Below are 20761 nucleotides of genomic sequence, written 5' to 3' on the forward strand. Positions count from 1 at the left end.
AAATACCTTTAAAATAATGGTCACTAGCACAAAATGAATATAATATGTGACCTGCTTCATCTGAAATGCTTTCGATATTTCTGCTTGAGTGATCATTCGTTTAAGTGAAGATTTGAGTCCTACATTGGCGCTTGCAACGCCAGGGTTGTGGGTTAGATTCCCGGGGCCACGCATACGTAAAAATGTATGATTGTAAGTTGCTTTGGATACAAGTGTCTGCTAAATGGCATATATTTATTATGACAAAAAAATGTGTTGCCGTGCAAGATGCAATAAGTCTGATTCCAGCTAAAACAACTTGACTCAACATAAATTCATAGAAAAATGAAAAATGTTTCTTCCAATATGGGGTTTTCAAATATTATTTATTTGATTTTATTAAAACATTTTCAAGTATAATCTATATTTAGCAATATACGAGAAGCCCTTTTGACCCTACACTCAATTTTGTTTCAATGGACTTGCTATATTTGGAATGAAATAACATTTTAATGTGTAAATTTTTTAGCGTCGTACCACGTTGTTTAACGTGTTATGTGTTTTATGGAAAATATGATTCAGAATGTGAGCATCAACGTAGATCCTTACAATTACCACAATGTGGTATTCTTGTGCTAATGAAGTTTGTTTACTTTGAACATCATCTCTCCCGTGCTACAGTAGCCATTTCAATGTTAGAATAATGCCTTCCAAATAACTAAACCATACCCTCAGAGCTTTAAGGTGTGGTTTCAATTAAAGAGAGCTGTGTAAAGCGGTCTTTTGGTGAAGCCTGGTATTTTTACAACTTTGTTGTTCTTGAAATACTTGCGCTACACAAGAAGTGTTCAGCTTCCAACTTTTCCCAGAGTGTGATTGCGAGTGCTCTTTCTGGATCCTTGTATGAAATATTGTGAAACATTCCTGAAGGAATGGCACACATTGCCAGTTAGTCTTCTCAGGTCAAACCCCTCTGAAGTGACTTGAATCATTTTAACACCTTACCCGAATAGAATAATCACACAACCTCTCCTCCCCTTCATGAGAGCTTTGCAAAGTACACTCTCCCAAAGAAGCAGGGAGGTAGGAAAAGTACTTGTTTTACCATTATTTATTTTATATGCATCACTGAAACTCTGTAACCCAGTAATAACACATTTTAAAGCCCTTCTGTATGAGTATTGATGTGTCTGTATTTGTATGTTTGTCAAGGGAATCACCCCCTGCATTAGGTTTTGTCTTTGGGGATTCAGGCCGAGGGTCAAGGGTTTGATGCCCCCATTAATGGAATACGTCAAATGTTGTCATTTGGGCAGTTTTTATAAACATGTACTTAAGAGCCAACATGACATATTTTCTACCCTCTTGCTGAAGACATGCTAGAAGTCTCATTTTCCTATTATGCACACATTTTTGAAACAATTTGGTTTAGAAAATGTATTGTTTAGCTATTTCTTGCCAGCTCAAACCGCAAATGAGCATTGTACTAATGTCCTTGAGCGGATGGGTTATTGCCTAATGAATTCCCATTGATAAATCCCAATAAAACCTTGTTTCTCCATAGATGACAGAGGGACAAGGGATATAACAGTAAACTGCTGTAACTGTCATACTGTACTGTAGTCATTTTGCAGTAATATTGATCCGGATTTTGATTTTGTACTTGAACAACTGCATTCACAATGAAATGGGTTAAAAACAATGATATGTTTGTACAAAGTATCAAACCCTAAGTTAGCATCAAACCCTGTCCTTGTTGTGTGTCCATTGCTGTATGTTTTTTCAATGGTGTTGATATCTCATTGTTGTTCAGGCTATTATGTGCTGCAGTATTTCCTAGTATACTTCTTTGTTAATTGTCTCTCTCATTTACATTTATTGGGGATTTTTTTAAGTGCGTTTGTTGTCTCCTTAATATCTGTTGATATAGCTTTATATGTACCATATTCCTTAGAATAATATTATTGAGTATGTTGTGAGAATGGATATTTTACTGGCTTTATAGAATGTTTAAAGAAATATAATAATGAGAATAAGAAGAATGATTAATTGAACTCCTAAAAAGTTGAGTACTTGGCTACTAAGCGCTTGTGTTACCATTAAGATGTTGTGTGCTTCTCTTAATCATTTTCGTTGTAGAAAAATTGAGTGAATTTAAAATAGGCTTCAAAAAAAGAAATGATAGCATTGTACATTTACAGGAGGATTTTAATTGACAACTTGGTCATAGAAGAAAATGCTTATTTTAATTGCCCTCTTTACTAACTGTAGGGTGAAGGGGCTGGCATTGTGGTGAACTATGTTCTAGCTTGTTATTCACTGTTACTTTTGATCATTTCTTCGGTCTCCGAGGTGAATCGAGTTATTCATGAGAATTTGTATGCTCACATATGCATATTGTATATGTGTAGAAATGTAATCACACTTTGTCTTGGATTTACATTAAACTGTTAAGTCACGGCACCAGTCTCCCGTCTCATACAATAGTCATTATTTATATCTGCTGTGTTTGTGTTGGGGAGGGTTAGTGGTGGTGGTGTGTACACTTTATCAACATGGCAAATTGCTTGATGGTTTTTACAGACATAAGGATGCACCTGACATAACCTGAAGGACACCTCACTGAAGGAGATAGTTGATGCATGATGTTTCACTGCAACTCGAGTCAACTACATTTATTCTAAATGAAGGAATCACCAATTTCTCTCAAGTATTTAATTTGTTGATCTCTATATTTTGCTTTGACTAGTTCAGTGAGTGCAATCAACTTTACACTAGAAACCCTATAACCCCAGCCTAGAAAATGTATAACTCTAGCTGTAGATGACTTTAGTAACACTGAGGTACAGTAGCCAGACTAAGCACAGTTCCAAATCCATCCTTGGTGTAAATGTTCTACTGACCATTTTATGCCACTAGATGGCGATGATTAACCATATTTTCTTGCTGTGAACCTTAAATCAGTTATTTACCCTAATTTTCATAGTTAAATCAAAGTGTTCACCAGTCTTGTCTCTATTTCATGACATCGTATTTTGTTTATAAGTGGCCTGACTATTGCTTTTGCTAACACATATTTGAAGTAGGGAAAAACGTTTATTGTATACCTTCCCTGACAATGCTTTCAGGAAAATAAACGTTTAACATTTTCTGTATAATACAGTTAATCAATTACCATTCAGTTTGTCTGTCAGCCCATGTAATAGCTCAAGGGATTGTGTGCATCGCACGAACGGTGTTGCCGTGAAACCACAGATGCAGCCAGAGATGGACAACCGAACACCTCCTGTTTGAAGGACTGCACTGCAACCAATGATCGTAGGACGTTAGATAATAAATATCTAATCAGGGCTCGGGGAGGAGTTATTGCAATCCTCAGGACGAGTGGCCAGTGCGAGAGCGAAAGATGCCCAAAGAAAACGGAAAGGACAATGATATTAGGTAGCTAACTATTTCAAGTGGTATTTAGCTAGTCCGGTTCATTTGATTGTTTTTGTGGATATGAAAACGTCCAGACAAAGGGAAACAGAGAATGTGAAGCTCCGTTTTGGTAAGATGATGTGCTCTACTATTGTATGTGATTGGGACACTGCAAATGCATAGGATAGATGGGGCACAGGATTCCCGTTATCTCTGAACTCCGAGCGCAAGATAGCTAGCTAACTTTAAAACTTGTCTATGGTTTGTTTGTTGTTGTATGTTGACTTGAGCTTGTTTATAAAAATAACAAAGTATTACCTGTTTTATTTAGTTATAAGATACTATGATATTCATGGAGAAAACGGGTTGGGAAGGAGGACAAGGAGACAACTCATGACGAGTCAGTCAACCAGGCAGCAGAGCAGGCTAGCTAGCTAGTAGTGTCAGGATCATTTTTACACATTGAGCCCCTTTAGGTACAGTAGTAGGCTCGCTACTAATAGGTAGCTAATGTAATTTTGGTGTATAAATAGCTAGCTCGCTAGCTAGTAAATAAGAATAACATTCGTATTTACTAGTGTTGCGGCTCAGACACACCCGCACACGTTTTCACATTTGCTATGTTACATTGTAATTCTGTTTTTAGCACATGCGGTGAATTCCCCCACACTTAGCTAATAGCTAATCCCTGATTTGCGCTTGCATCACCTTTGCCTACTGGCATGTCAGAGCAGATAGGTGTCTTCATCATGAGTAGCACGTTTCCCTCAATGCTCTACTGATTTGGAGAAAGGCAATGCATGTCCTCATATGAAAGCTTAACCCAGGAGAGAACAAAGGACAGCCAGGGTTGACATAACTAGGCTGCCGGCATCCAGCCTAGCACACTGTTATGTCAGGGTCCTTATCATGGAGTGGTTTTCAGATAAACAGAAAGATTTTAGCCTAAAGTGTGTTGTCTTTCTCTTTTGTGTGTTCATCTTTTTTTGACTGCATGTTTTTCCCAAGTTGTTTGCTTTATGTGCTCATATTGATAGACAGACAACTGTCGATGCTCTCACAATGCATGGAATATTTTTTGACATCATTGTTTTGGTTTGCACACAGCTTAATCAACCCCTCTTACCGAAAGCTGATATATGATATGGAAGAAAGGGTACATTGAGGGAGATCACACAAGCAATACCTGCATTCTCCAGCTCGTGGTATCTACTGGGATGCATCATAAGTGGATAAAATGCCATGACTTCCATGCAATGGAGGGTTTACGCTTCTCTATGGGTTCATTGGGGATTTCCAAGACCGTTCTGCCCATTCAAGGCTTCGGTGCAGCGGTTCTAGGGCTGATGCTGTTGGTGACAATGATCACAGCAGGTTCACCTGCAGCAGGTAAGCAGACACCTCTCTCACAGACATGATCCATGAACCTTTAATGTTTGATAACTTCCCTGACTCGTAACAGGTGGCAAATCAACAGGTGGTGAAGGCTATGGAATGCTATTTGAAATGTCAGTGTAATAACCCTCTGTGTAATAGCCTTTATATAATTGGGTTCCTGAGTGGCGCAGCGGTCTAAGGCACTGCATTTCAGCGCAAGAGGTATAATCACCTGGTTCAAATCCAGGCTGTTTCACATCCGGCTGTGATTGGGAGTCCCATAGGGCGGCGCACAATTGGCCCATTGTCGTCCGGGTATGGCCGGAGTAGGCCGTCAATGTAAATAAGAATTTGTTCTTAACTGACTTGCCTAGTTAAATAAATAAATAACATTTGCCATATTGACAACAGCCTACTGGTCGCGTACACATATATTGCAGGTGCTGTGAAATACTTATGTTTCTAGCTCCAACAGTGCAGAAATACCAAACAATCCACAAACCCAAAAAATTAAAATAAAGAAATGAATAAATATCAGAATGACCAATGTCAGTGTCCGGAATATGAATATACAGTGCCTTTGGAAAGTATTCAGATGCCTTGACTATTTCCACGTTTTGTTATGTTACAGCCTTATTCTAAAATTGATTAAATCTACACACAATACCCCATAATGATGAAGCGAAAACAGGTTTATAAACATTATTGCAAATTTCTTAAAAATAAAAACAGAAATTCCTTATTTACATAAGTATTCAGCCCCTTTGCTATGAGACTCGATATTGAGCTCAGGTGCATCCTGTTTCCATTGATCATTCTTGAGATGTTTCTACAACTTGATTGGAGTCCACCTGTGTTAAATTCAATTGATTGAACATGATTTGGAAAGGCACACACCTATCTACAGTTGAAGTCGGAAGTTTACATACACTTAGGTTGGAGTCATTAAAACTATTTTTTTCAACCACTCCACAAATTTCTCGTTAACAAACTATAGTTTTGGAAGTCGGTTAGGACATCTACTTTGTGTATGACACAAGTCATTTTTCCAACAATTGTTTACAGATGTATTATTTCACTTATAATTCACTGTATCACAATTCCAGTGGGTCAGAAGTTTACATACACTAAGTTGACTTTAAACAGCTTGGAAAACAGCTTGGAAAATTCCAGAAAATGATGTCAGGGCTTTAGAAGCTTCTGATAGGCTAATTGACATAATTTGAGTCAATCGGAGGTGTACCTGTGGATGTATTTCAAGGTCTACCTTCAAACTCAGTGCCTCTTTACTTGCCATCATGGGAAAATCAAAAGACATCAGCCAAGACCTCAGAAAAATAATTGCAGACCTCCACAAGTCTGGTTCATTCTTGGGAGCAATTTCCAAACGCCTGAAGGTACCACGTTCATCTGTAAAAACAATAGTATGCAAGTATACACCATGGGACCACAGTGTTCTGTCTCCTAGAGATGAACGTACTTTGGTGCAAAAAGTGCAAATCAATCCCAGAACAGCAGGAAAGGACCTTGTGAAGATGCTGGATGTAACAGGTACAAAAGTATCTATATCCACAGTAAAAACAAATCCTATATTGACGTAACCTGAAAGGCTTCTCAGCAAGGAAGAAGCCACTGCTCCAAAGCCGCCATAAAAAAAAGCCAGACTACGGTTTGCAACTGCACATGGGGATAAAGATGGTACTTTTTGGAGAAATATCCTCTGGTCTGATGAAACAAAAATAGAACTGTTTGGCCATAATGACCATTGTTATGATTGGAGGAAAAGGGGGAGGCTTGCAAGCCGAAGAAGGAGGGACTGGTGCACTTCACAAAATAGATGGCATCAAGACATCAGTCAGGAAGTTAAAGCTTGGTCGCAAATGGGTCTTCCAAATGGACAATGACCTCAAGCATACTTCCAAAGTTGTGGCAAAATGGCTTAAGGACAACAAAGTCAAGGTATTAGAGTGGCCATCACAAAGCCCTGACCTCAATCCTATAGAGAATGTGTGTGCAGAACGTGTGTGAGCAAGGAGGCCTACAAACCTGACTCCGTTACACCAGCTCTGTCAGGAGGAATGGGCCAAAATTCACCTAACTCATTGTGGGAAGCTTGTGGAAGGCTACCTGAAACATATTATCCAAGTTAAACAATTTAAAGGCAATGCTACCAAATACTAATTGAGTGTATAATTCTGACCCCCTGGGAATGTGATGAAAGAAATAAAAGCTGAAATAAATCATTCTCTCTACTATTATTCTGACATTTCACATTCTTAAAATAAAGTTGTGATCCTAACTGACCTAAGACAGGGAATTTTTACTAGGATTAAATGTCAGGAATTGTGAAAAACTGAGTTTAAATGTATTTGGCTAAGGTATACGTAAACTCCCAACCTCAACTGTATATAAGGTCCCACAGTTGACAGTGCATGTCAGAGCACAAACCAAGCCATGAGGTCGAAGGAATTGGCCGTCAACCTCAGAGACAGGATTATGTCGAGGCACAGATCTGGGGAAGGGTACCAAAACATTTCTGCAGCATTGAAGGTCCCCAAGAACACAGTGGCCTCCATCATTCTTAAATGGAAAATGTTTGGAACCACCAAGACTCTTCCTAGAGCTGTCCCACCCGGCCAAACTGAGCAATTGGGGGAGAAGGGCCTTGGTCACGGAGTTGACCAAGAACCTGATGGTCACTGACAGAGCTCTAGAGTTCCTCTGTGAGAATCTCCACAAATACAGGTGTGCCAAGCTTGTTGCGTCAGACCCAAGAAGAATCTATACTGTAATCGCTGCCAAAGGTGCTTCAACAAAGTACTGAGTAAAGGGTCTGAATACTTATGTAAATGTCATATTCCAGTTTTATTTTTAATAAATTATCAAAAATGTCTAATCCTGTTTTTGCTTTGTCATTATGGGTTATTGTGTGTAGATTTGGTGAGGGGAGAAAAACAATTGAATCCATTTTAGAATAAAGCTACAAGGTAACAAAATGTGGAAAACGTCTAGGGGTCTGAATACTTTCTTAAGTCACTGTATATGATGGTGTGTATTGACAGTATGGACACAGTGGACAGTACCGGTATATGAATAGAAACGTTGTGCTCAGCATTAGTTATATAGGATAAGCCCTGACTAGAATACAGTATAAATGAAGTGGGTACAACTACATAAACATTATATACAGTGGGGAGAACAAGTATTTGATACACTGCCGATTTTGCAGGTTTTCCTACTTACAAAGCATGTAGAGGTCTGTAATTTTTATCATAGGTACACTTCAACTGTGAGAGACGGAATCTAAAAAGAATCCAGAAAATTACATTGAATGATGTTTAAGTAATTAATTTGCATTTTATTGCATGACATAAGTATTTGATACATCAGAAAAGCAGAACTTAATATTTGGTACAGAAACCTTTGTTTGCAATTACAGAGATCATACGTTTAGTAGTTCTTGACCAAGTTTGCACACACTGCAGCAGGGATTTTGACCCACTCCTCCATACAGACCTTCTCCAGATGCTTCAGGTTTCGGGGCTGTCGCTGGGCAATACGGACTTTCAGCTCCCTCCAAAGATGTTCTATTGGGTTCAGGTCTGGAGACTGGCTAGGCCACTCCAGGACCTTGAGATGCTTTTTACGGAGCCACTCCTTAGTTGCCCTGGCTGTGTGTTTCGGGTCGTTGTCATGCTGGAAGACCCAGCCACGAACCATCTTCAATGCTCTTACTGAGGGAAGGAGGTTGTTGGCCAAGATCTCGCGATACATGGCCCCATCCATCCTCCCTCAATACGGTGCAGTCATCCTGTCCCCTTTGCAGAAAAGCATCCCCAAAGAATGATGTTTCCACCTCCATGCTTCACGGTTGGGATGGTGTTCTTGGGGTTGTACTCATCCTTCTTGACTCCAAACACGGCGAGTGGAGCTTAGACCAAAAAGTTATATTTTTGTCTCATCAGACCACATGACCTTCTCCCATTCCTCCTCTGGATCATCCAGATGGTCATTGGCAAACTTCAGACGGACCTGGACATGCGCTGGCTTGAGCAGGGGGACCTTGCGTGCACTGCAGGATTTTAATCCATGACGGCGTAGTGTGTTACTAATGGTTTTCTTTGAGACTGTGGTCCCAGCTCTCTTCAGGTCATTGACCAGGTCCTGCCGTGTAGTTCTGGGCTGATCCCTCACCTTCCTCATGATCATTGATGCCCAATGAGGTGAGATCTTGCATGGAGCCCCAGACCGAAGGTGATTGACCGTCATCTTGAACTTCTACCATTTTCTAATAATTGCCCCAACAGTTGTTACCTTCTCACCAAGCTGCTTGCCTATTGTCCTGTTGCCCATCCCAGCCTTGTGCAGGTCTACAATTTTATCCCTGATGTCCTTACACCCTCTCTGGTCTTGGTCATTGTGGAGAGGTTGGAGTCTGTTTGATTGAGTGTGTGGACAGGTGTCTTTTATACAGGTAACGAGTTCAAACAGGTGCAGTTAATACAGGTAATGAGTGGAGAACAGGAGGGCTTCTTAAAGAAAAACTAACAGGTCTGTGAGAGCCGGAATTCTTACTGGTTGGTAGGTGATCAAATACTTATGTCATGCAATAAAATGCAAATTAATTACTTAAAAATCATACAATGTGATTTTCTGTCTCTCACAGTTGAAGTGTACCTATGATAAAAATTACAGACCTCTGCATGCTTTGTAAGTAGGAAAACCTGCAAAATCGGCAGTGTATCAAATACTTGTTCTCCCCACTGTATATATTTTAGGCTCGTTGAGAACAAGTTCTCATTTGCAACTGCGACCTGGCCAAGATAAAGCAAAGCAGTTCGACACATACAACAACACAAAGTTACACATGGAATAAACAAACATACAGTCAATAATACATTAGACAAAGTCTATATATAGTATGCGCAAATGAGGTAGGATAAGGGAGGTAAGGTAATAAATAGGCCACGGTGGCAAAGTAATTACAATATAGCAATTAAACACTGGAATGGTAAATGTGCAGAATATATGTGTGTGTGTATATATCTTATCTCAGCTCACTGGTCACCATAGAAGCACACACCCATAGCACGCGCTCCAGCAGGAGCTGAGAAATATATATATAGATATATATATATATATATATATATATATATATATGAATGTGCAAGTAGAGATACTGGGGTGAAAAGGAGTAAGATAAATACATAAATACTGTATGGGGATGAGGTAGTTGGATGGGCTATTTACAGATGGGCTATGTACAGGTGCAGTGATCTGTTAGCTGCTCTGATAGCTGGTGCTTAAAGCTAGTGAGGGAGATATGAGTCTCCAGCTTCAGTGATTTTTGCTTTTCGTTCCAGTCATCGGCAGCAGAGAACTGGAAGGAGAGGCGGCCAAAGGAAGAATTGGCTTTGGGGGTGACCAGTGAGATATACGTGCTGGAGCGCGTGCTATGGGTGTGTGCTGCTATGGTGACCAGTGAGCTGAGATAAGGCGTGGCTTTACCTAGCAGAGACTTGTAGATGACCTGGAGCCAGTGAGTTTGGTGACAAGTATGAAGTGAGGGTCAGCCAACGAGAGCGTACAGGTCGCAGTGGTGGGTAGTATTTATTGCTTTGGTGACAAAACGGATGGCACTGTGGTAGACTGCATCCAATTTGTTGAGTAGAGTGTTGGAGGTTATTTTGTAAATGACATCGCCGAAGTCGAGGATCGGTATGATGATCAGTTTTACGAGGGTATGTTTGGCAGCATGAGTGAAGGATGTTTTGTTGCGAAATAGGAAGCCGATTCTAGATATAGTTTTTGATTGGAGATGCTTAATGTGAGTCTGGAAGGAGAGTTTACCATCTAACCAGGCACCTAGGTATTTGTAGTTGTCCACATATTCTAAGTCAGAACCGTCCAGAGTAGTGATGCCGGACCGGCGGGTAGGTGCGGGCAGTGATCGGCTGAAGAGCATGCATTTAGTTTTACTTGCATTTAACGCTAGCGTCCCACCTAGACAACAGCCAGTGAAATTGCAGGGCGCCAAATTCAAAACAGAAATCCCATAATTAAAATTCCTCAAACATACAAGTATTATATACCATTAAAGATAAACTTCTTGTAAATCCAACCACAGTGTCCGATTTCAAAAAGGCTTTACGGCGAAAGCCCACCAAACGATTATGTTAGCCCTAGCCACAGGAACCCATACAGTCATTTTCCAACCAAGGAGAGGTGTCACAAAAGTCAGAAATAGTGTTAGAATTAATCACTTACCTTTGATAATCTTCATCTAGTGGCACTCCCAGGTCTCCATGTTAGACAATAAATGTTTGTTTTGTTCGATAATGTCCTTCTTTATGACCAAAACCTTCCTTTTTGTTTGCACTAAATCCAGACTAAAAGTTTTTTAAATGTACAATAAAAGTTCATAGAAACATGTCAAACGATGTTTAAAATCAATCCTCAGGTTGTTTTTGTCATAAATAATCAATAATATTTAAACCAGACAAAAGCTTCGTCAATAGAAAAGGAGAAACAAGAAAGGCGCACTCATGATCATGCACTTGGCTCATGTCTGGAAATTTCAACTGTCCACTCATTGAACGTGGTGTATCTCCCTAATTTTTCAGAGTAAAGAAACAATGCCTAAAGACTGGCCACATTTAATAATGGGAATTGATGGAAATTGATGTAAAATATATCACTAGCCACTTTAAACAATGCTACTTAATATAATGTTTACATACCCTACATTACTCATCTCAAATGTATATGTATATACTGTACTCTATATCATCTACTGCATCTTTATGTAATACATGTATCACTAGCCACTTTAAACTATGCCACTTTTGTTTACATACGCTACATTACTCATTTCAAATGTATATACTGTACTCCATATGTATATACTGTACTCCATACCATCTACTGCATCTTGCCTATGCCGTTCTGTACCATCACTCATTCATATATCTTTATGTACATATTCTTTATCCCTTTACACTTGTGTGTATAAGGTAGTAGTTTTGGAATTGTTAGGTTAGATTACTCGTTGGTTATTACTGCATTGTCGGAACTAGAAGCACAAGCATTTCGCTACACTCGCATTAACATCTGCTAACCATGTGTATGTGACAAATAGATTTGATTTGATTTGATTTAGAGGAAGCCATACTGGGTCCTAAGTCTTTGTATGGTGGATAGGCTTTCAATGGAAACAGGCTTTCAAAATAATAGTACTTCCTGGTTGGATTTTCCTCAGGTTTTCGCCTGCCATATCAGTTCTGTTATACTCAGACATTATTTTAACAGAGTGTTTTCTATCCAAATCGAATGATATGCATATCCTAGCTTATGGGCCTGAGTAGAAGGCAGTTTAATTTGGGGTGAAAATACTGCCCCCTACCCAAGAGAGGTTAAGAGCTGTTGGTTAAGAGCTGTTGGAGGCCACAGAAGGAGAGTTGTATGGCATTCAAGCTCGTCTGGAGGTTAGTTAACACAGTGTCCAAAGAAGGGGAAGAGGTATAAAGAATTGTGTAGTCTGCGTAGAGGTGGATCAGAGAATCACACGCAGCAAGAGCGACATCATTGATGTGTACAGAGAAGAGTGTCATTTGAGAAACCAAGGCTATTGAGTCTGCAGATAAGAATGTGGTGATTGACAGAGTCAAAAGCCTTGGCCAGGTCGATGAAGACAGCTGCACAGTACTGTCTTTTATCGATGGCGATTATGATATCATTTAGGACCTTGAGCGTGGCTGAGGTGCACCCATGACCAGCTCTGAAACCAGATTGCATAGCGGAGAAGTTATGGTGGAATTTGAAATGGTCGGTAATCTGTTTGTTAACTTGGCATGTGTCAATTTGGCATGTGTCAATGCAAACAGAAAAGCAATTGTAAGCTAGATCCTTGCAATGTCTCATTGAAGAGCTAGATAACTTTTCTGTCCTCTGGACTAAAACGTAATTATGATAAGTTTACCATATTACGTATTGGATCTTTCAAATACACACCTTTTCCATTACCCTGCAGTTTACCTAAATAATGGGCTGACGGTGAAGTAGACATACTTGATATTCATATCGCAAAATATATAAATGAGCTCTACCATATTGAATTTGAATAGAAAACTAGTAAAAATAGACAAGATCCTATAACCATGGAGAGGTTAATACCTGTCTATTTATGGAAAAATTACACTGATTAACTCCTTAGTCTTATCTCAGTTTACTCACTTATGGCGCTGCCTACTCCTGATGATTTGTTTTTCAAATCATATGAGCAAAAAATATTTTGCTTTATGTGGGATGCTAAAACGGACAAGATAAAGCGTGCCTATCTATATAATCGGGGTGGCAGGGTAGCCTAGTGGTTAGAGCGTTAGACTAGTAACTGGAAGGTTGCAAGTTCAAACCCCTGAGCTGACAAGGTACAAATCTGTCGTTCTGCCCCTGAACAGGCTAGGCTAGGCATTGAAAATAAGAATTTGTTCTTAACTGACTTGCCTTGTTAAATAAAGGTAAATAATAATGAATATGAACTGGGTGTGCTGAGATTATTAAATATAAAAGCACTAAACCTCTCTCAATTATACAAATGTTTTACTTCAACCCAAAATAGTTCTCAAGTAGATTAGGAAAAGCTCAACCTTTTTGCTTTTGTGCAGATTGCATGTAAAAAAAAAATATTAATTGAAAATGAAACCTTGTTCAAGGTTTCTCTCTTTTTCAAACAAGCATTGCAGAGCTAGTTACAATTTCATTTTCATCCCCCAGAAAAAAGTTGCTCTCGGAGGATTACAAGAAATATTATGGTTGACCTCAAATGTGCTGGTTGATAAAATACCTGTATTTATGGAAAATATGTTTGAAAAGGTTATTTTGTTTTTAAATTATTTTGTAAATTAGAATGGTAGAGTCATGTCTTTCATGGCTTAATCAGAATGGTATGGGAAGGTCTGCTCAATCCAAGACTACAACCAACTGATTACAGCATTACCCCAAAAATGGAGGAGGCAGGTAGGGAACGTGTCTGTCTGTCCAATATAAAGGAACTATACCAGTTTCATTTGAGGACCAGCATGTTGAAAGCTGTGAAGAAAGATTTGATGGCACAGGGTGTATGAGTTGTTATATAAAAAGATTTTGTGCCTTTTGGCTGAAAAAGCCTAACATTCATCTAAAATTGTCCCTAGAAATAGTATTGTTGGGAGATCTGGAGAGAGCTGGTCAGTCAATTACTAATACTATTAATTAAAATATTTCTCTTCAACTCAAAATCTGTGGATTCGATTAGATAGATACAAATTTTGTTAAACATCACAGCATAATTGAAAGATATATGGCACGTAGAAATCTGAAGAGGGTGGCCAGCAGAGACAGATGGGATAAGTTGAGGGTTGGGATGGCGTGGAGTTGAGGGGCGGGGGATACAATGACGGTCAAAGTCAAAAGTAAAAAATTAAGTTCAAATAAACCAAAGAAAGTACATTTGAATGACACTGAAGGGCAACTCTGTTACATCCAATGGCTATTTGCCTGAGGCTAATGCTGTGCAGGTGCTTGTATGCGTGTACAGTCGTGGCCAAAAGTTTTGAGAATGACACAAATATACATTTTCACAAAGTTTGCTGCTTCAGTGTCTGTAGATATTTTTTTCAGACGTTACTATGGAATACTGCAGTATAATTACAAGCATTTCATAAGTGTCAAAGGCTTTTATTGACATTTACATGAAGTTGATGCAAAGAGTCAATATTTGCAGTGTTGACCCTTCTTTTTCAAGACCTCTGCAATCTGCCCTGGCATGCTGTCAATTAACTTCTGGGAAACATCCTGACTGATGGCAGCCCATTCTTAAATAATCAATGCTTGGAGTTTGTCAGAATTTGTGGGTTTTTGTTTGTCCACCCGCCTCTTGAGGATTGACCACAAGTTCTCAATGGGATTAAGATCTGGGGAGTGTCCTGGGCATGGACCCAAAATATCGATGTTTTGTTCCCCGAGCCACTTAGTTATCACTTTTTGGAAAATGCATTGTTCATCACCAAACTGTTCCTGGATGGTTGGGAGAAGTTGCTCTCGGAGTATTTGTTGATACCATTCTTTATTCATGGCTGTGTTCTTAGGCAAAATTGTGAGTGAGCCCACTCGCTTGGCTGAGGAGCAACCCCACACATGAATGGTCTCAGGATGCTTTACTGTTGGCATGACACAGGACTGATGGTAGAGCTCACCTTGTCTTCTCCAGACAAGCTTTTTTCCGGATGCCCCAAATAATCGGAAAGGGGATTCATCAGAGAAAATGACTTTACCCCAGTCCTCAGCACTCCAATCCCTGTACCTTTTGCAGAATATCAGTCTGTCCCTGATGTTTTTCCTGGAGAGAAGTGGCTTCTTTGCTGCCCTTCTTGACACCAGGCCATCCTCCAAAAGTCTTCACCTCACTGTGCGTGCAGATGCACTCACACCTGCCTGCTGCCATTCCTGAGCAAGCTCTGTACTGGTGGTGCCCCGATCCCGCAGCTGTATCAACTTTAGGAGACGGTCCTGGCGCTTGCTGGACTTTCTTGGGCGCCCTGAAGCCTTCTTCACAACAATTGAACCACTCTCCTTGAAGTTCTTGATGATCCGATAAGTGGTTGATTTAAGTGCAATCTTACTGGCAGCAATATCCTTGCCTGTGAAGCCCTTTTTGTGCAAAGCAACAGAGGAAGAACAATGATTCTAAGCAACACCCTCCTTTTGAAGCTTCCTGTCTGTTATTCAAACTCAATCAGCATGACAGAGTGATCTCCAGCCTTGTCCTCGTCAACACTCACACCTGTGTTAACGAGAGAATCACTGACATGATATCAGCTGGTCCTTTTGTGGCAGGGCTGAAATGCAGTGGAAATGTTTTCAGTTAATTCAGTTAATTTACATGGCAAAGAGGGACTTTGCAATTATTTGCAATTCATCTGATCACTCTTCATAACATTCTGGAGTATATGCAAATTGCCATCATACAAACTGAGGCAGCAGACTTTGTGAAAATGTAAATTTGTCATTCTCAAAACGTTTGGCCACGACTTTACACATGCATATACACACACTCTCATTGAAACGCACATATGTGCACACACACGGACACACACACACACATGTAAATAGTGCCACAACTGCACTGAAACATATACAGTTTGCCATGCTGTTTTGATTTTTGTTGTCCTTGATGTGTTTTTGTTTTTGCAATGTTGTTTTGTGGGGGGATCTTGGATGGTTGGTGGCCTGGCGGTTGGGAGCTTGGGCCGGTGGCCGATAGGTCGCTGGTTCCAGACTCCGTTTTGAGTTGGTGGGAGATCTGTCGACGTGACCTTGGGCGGGGCTCTTGACCCTGGTTGCCCCTGTGGGTCGCTCTGGACAGGAGACGGTAAGATGATTGAATGTAATGTAAATATTGAGCGGCTTCACTGCAGGTAGATTGTATGTTTTAATATATAAAAAGGATAAAAAATTGGGGTGTAAAATACATTTATGAAGAGTGACACAAGGGATAATTAAAAGCATCACGTTATGTTCTGAATCAGGCAGTTGCATTTCTAAGTGGCTGTCACACACAAGAGCCATTCAGAGAGAGAGTGCACGGTCAGTCACATTTTAATGGTGCTATTGTCAATGCCTAACAAAAAGAGTGAGAGGCATTTTACTGGCCTATTTGGCTTGACTTGCCAAACAGGCCAGTCAATAGGCTAATACAATATGGGACTTAATTCAGGAAGGTGAGCTTATGTACATTTTTAAGAAACTCCCACAATGCTGAATTCGGTCACATTGTTACTATTAGTAATTACAACATTACTATACAGGTATAAGAACATTTAATGATGTCCTTGGCAAAGTCGCCTATTGCCTGAATATAAACCTGGACCTAAAGCCTTTATTTTAGACTGTATTTAAACCGAAAACTTTCCATGACATAGACTGACCAGGTGAATCCAGGTGAAAGCTAGGATCCCTTATTGCTGTCACTTGTTAAATCCACTTCAATAAATGTAGATGAAGGGGGAGACCGGTTAAAGAAGACATTTTAAGCCTTGAGACAAGGATTGTGTATGTGTGCCATTCAGTGAATGGGAAAGACAAAAGTTTGAAGTGCCTTTGAATGAGCTATGGTAGTAAGTGCCAGGCGCACCGGTTTGTGGGTTTTTCATGCGCAACAGTTTCCTGTGTGTCAAGAATGGTCCACCACCCAAGGGGCATCCAGCCAACTTGACACAACTGTGGGCATTGGAGTCAACATCCCTGTGGAACGCTTTCGACACCTTGTAGAGTCCACACCCAGATGAATTGAGGCTGTTCTGAGGGCAAATGTGGGGGAGGGGGTAGGTGCTCATTATTAAGAAGGTGTTCCCAATGTTTGGTATACTCAATTTATTTTGTACTTATTTTTATTGTCAGTGGTCTGAAGATGCACATTAAAATGCCTGTCGTTGTGTTTATCTATATACCAGACCTAGTAGGTGTGATTCTTGACTATTTACACCTGATATAGACATCAGCCTATAAATATAAGATTTCCTATAATTTTCTCAGAAATAAAGATACATGCATCATCTCAAGAGTTTCCTGATGCACACTTAACCAATAGGCCTAAGCTATTGATTCTCATCTAAGCATGCTTGAAAGGGTTAGGTTTTATAGTTAATTACTTAGGCCTAGCCTACTCACTGCAGAACTGTCTGTTTACCCATCAGTGTTACAATGTAGCCTATGTTGAGATGGGTATTGAACTGATCTTTCAAAATACGATCTCAATGTGTGACACAATATGCTGCTTAATGATCATGCTTTCTGACATTACATGTTACCATTGGCGCCCATAATCATTTGTTATATTGAAAGCATTGATCCATAAATCAGGAAATCTATAGCACTCTTCCTGAACGATTGAACACATTTAGCCAACTGCTGCTTCTCATCACGTTTTTATCTGCACTTCGGTTAACTGGATTTATGCATAATGTAATATACTCCTGCATATCAGACAAGCTTTTACTCAAGTGGCTTTGCCATGCTGTGTTTTTGTAAGAGTTTACATACTCTTAGGTTGGAGTCATTAAAACTTGTTTTTTAACCACTCCACAAATTTCTTGTTAACAAACTATAGTTTTGGCAAGTCGGTTAGGACATCTACTTTGTGTATAACACAAGTGATTTTTTCAACAATTGTTTACAGACAGATTATTTCACTTATAATTCACTGTATTACAAGTCCAGTGGGTCAGAAGTTTACATACACTAAGTTGACTGTGCCTTTAAACAGTTTGGAAAATTCCAGAAAATTATGTCATGGCTTTAGAAGCTTCTGATAGGCTAATTGACATAATTTTAGTCAATCGGAGGTGTACCTGTGGATGTATTTCAAGGCCTACCTTCAAACTCTGTTGGAAAATCAAAAGAAATCAGCCAAGAGCTCAGAAACAAAGTTGCAGACCTCCACAAGTTTGGTTCATCCTTGGGAGCAATTTCCAAACACCTGAAGGTACCGCATTTGTCTGTAAAAACAATAGTATGCAAGTATAAACACCATGGGACCACGCAGCCATCATACCGCTCAGGAAGGTGATGCGTACTGTTTCCTAGAGATGAACGTACTGTGGTGCAAAAAGTGCAAATCAATCCCATAACAACAGCTAAGGACCTTGTGAAGATGCTGGAGGAAACAGGTACAAATGTATCTATATCCACAGTAAAACGAGTCCTCTATCGACATAACCTGAAAGGCCGCTCAGCAAGGAAGAAGCCACCACTCCAAAACCGCCATAAAAAAGCCAGACTACTGCACATGGGAACAAAGATCGTACTTCTGGGAGAAATATCCTCTGGTCTGATGAAACAAAAATAGAACTGTTTGGCCATAATGACCATTGTTATGTTTGGAGGAAAAAGGTGGAGGCTTGCAAGCCGAAGAACACCATCCCAACCGTGAAGCACGGCGGTGGCAGCATCATGTTGTGTGGGTGCTTTGCTGCAGGAGGGACTGGTGCACTTCACAAAATAGATGGCATCAAGAGGACGGAAAATGATGTGGATATATTGATGCAACATTTCAAGTCATCAGTCAGGAAGTTAAAGCTTGGTCGCAAATGCATCTTCCAAATGGACAAGCATACTTCCAAAGTTGTGGCAAAATGGCTTAAGGACAACAAAGTCAAGGTATTGGAGTGGCCATCCCAAAGCTCTGACCTCAATCCTATAGAGAATTTGTGGGCAGAACTGATAAAGCGTGTGCGAGAAATGAGGCCTACAAACCTGACTCAGTTACACCAGCTCTGTCAGGAGGAATGGGCCAAAATTCACCCAATTTATTGTGGGAAGCTTGTGGAAGGCTACCTGAAACGTTTGACCCAAGTTAAACAATTTAAAGGCAATGCTGCAAAATACTAATTGAGTGTATGTAAACTTCTGACATACTGGGAATGTGATGAAATAAATAAAAGCTGAAATAATTCATTCTCTCTACTATTATTCTGACATTTTGCATTTTTAAAATAAAGTTGTGATCCTAACTGACCTAAGACAGGGAATTTTTACTAGGATTCAATGTCAGGAATTGTGAAAAACTGAGTTTGAATGTATTTGGCTAAGTTGTATGTAAACTTCCGACTTCAACTGTATTATATTATTGTACCTACTGTGTCAGAAAGGTATACTAAAACATTATTGCTATTCCAACCTTTTCTTGGTGTTATGATGTGATTATGCTATTAGGTTATGTCTGTAGCATGTTATGCTATCTTCTCTATTTGACGGTATAAAAATATATATTTTTCATTGCTGTGCATCTACTCCACACTACCAAAAGCCAATTGAGAACCGCTACCGCTTTTGGTTCTGGAGCTTCTTATTCATATTTAAAGTGGATCTGTTAAAGTTGGCCTGTGTAAAATCTCACAGGATTGGATTCGGGTCACTTACCAAAATAACTATCATCGTTATTTTGCCCTATTTTACTTGTACACTCACAGTATCAGCAACAAAATCAAGACCGAACCAAGAATATTTTTGTTGTCAGACCTTAATCATTGTTGAGAGCTCAGACGATCTTTGCTGAATCTGCTTATGATCACTAAGAAATTAAGGACATTTTGCAGATGTGAACACAATTTCTCTGTATTTCATTGAATCACAATCCTTTGGCCAACCATTGTTTATTGTCTGTTTCATTAGTGTCTTCTGATGAGTGATGTGACTCCACCACACTGTATTTAGTGGATCCAGGGACACAGCCTGCATGATGGTGTGATTTACATACTGGTCCTCCTAATAAAGAGGGGCTTCAGAGACGAGGGTTGGCTTGGTCCCTAAGTAGAATCTTTTCCCTAAAACAATTTCCTGTCATGAGGAGAAGGAGAAAAAGAACCCAATCCTCCCATTTAATAGGATGTTTATACTGGTTTACTTTATAGATCATGTCCCGATCTACCCCCCCAACATCTAACTTGTTCCATAAAAAGGGCTTTTTAGCGGATCCTGAGTGGCGCTACGGTCTAAGGCACTGCATCGCAGTACTATAGGCGTCACTACAGACCCAGGTTAGATTCCTGGCTGTATTACAACCGGCGCACATTTGGCCCAGCGTCTACCGGGTTAGGGGAGGGTTTGGGTGGGTTAGGCCGTCATTGTAAATATGAATTTGTTCTTAACTGTCTTGCCTAGTTAAATAAAAGGTACACAAAAAAAGAGCCGTAAAAAAACAAATGAAACTCTGTGGTAATAGGATTAAACTGAGAACCCCTGACGGGCACCTTACCCCAGGAAATGAGGAATTAGACAATCTTATTCTTTCTCTTTCAGCTAAATCATAATAATAAACTATTCTCCTGGTACACAGAGAGGGCTGTTGAGAAAAGGATTTAAGGCAAAAAATCTGATTATCCAAAAGATTCACAACATAACCTACTTAGTAGGGCCCATGTCCATGTGAGCTTTTCCCAGTGCTGGTTCT

At 39.9% G+C, this 20761-nt stretch overlaps 1 protein-coding gene across 4 annotated transcripts in view; it reads left to right on the forward strand.

Moving 5' to 3' along the window:
• The first annotated feature begins 3255 nt into the window (after nucleotides 1-3255).
• Nucleotides 3256-20761, forward strand: part of LOC110498007 (UPF0606 protein KIAA1549) — an 86200-nt gene continuing 68694 nt past the window's right edge. Inside the window, exons 1-2 of one of the 4 annotated variants that reach the window (XM_036957291.1) lie at nucleotides 3256-3529; nucleotides 4507-4788. In XM_036957291.1, coding sequence (XP_036813186.1) covers nucleotides 4539-4788 — 250 coding nt within the window. In that variant the 5' untranslated portion in view covers nucleotides 3256-3529; nucleotides 4507-4538. The remainder of the gene's footprint in view (nucleotides 3530-4506; nucleotides 4789-20761) is intronic. The other 3 variants (XM_036957284.1, XM_036957270.1, XM_036957279.1) reach the window with 3 other exon arrangements.

The sequence above is a fragment of the Oncorhynchus mykiss genome, chromosome 2, assembly GCF_013265735.2.
Source record: "Oncorhynchus mykiss isolate Arlee chromosome 2, USDA_OmykA_1.1, whole genome shotgun sequence".
NCBI classification, from domain to species: Eukaryota; Metazoa; Chordata; class Actinopteri; order Salmoniformes; family Salmonidae; genus Oncorhynchus; species Oncorhynchus mykiss.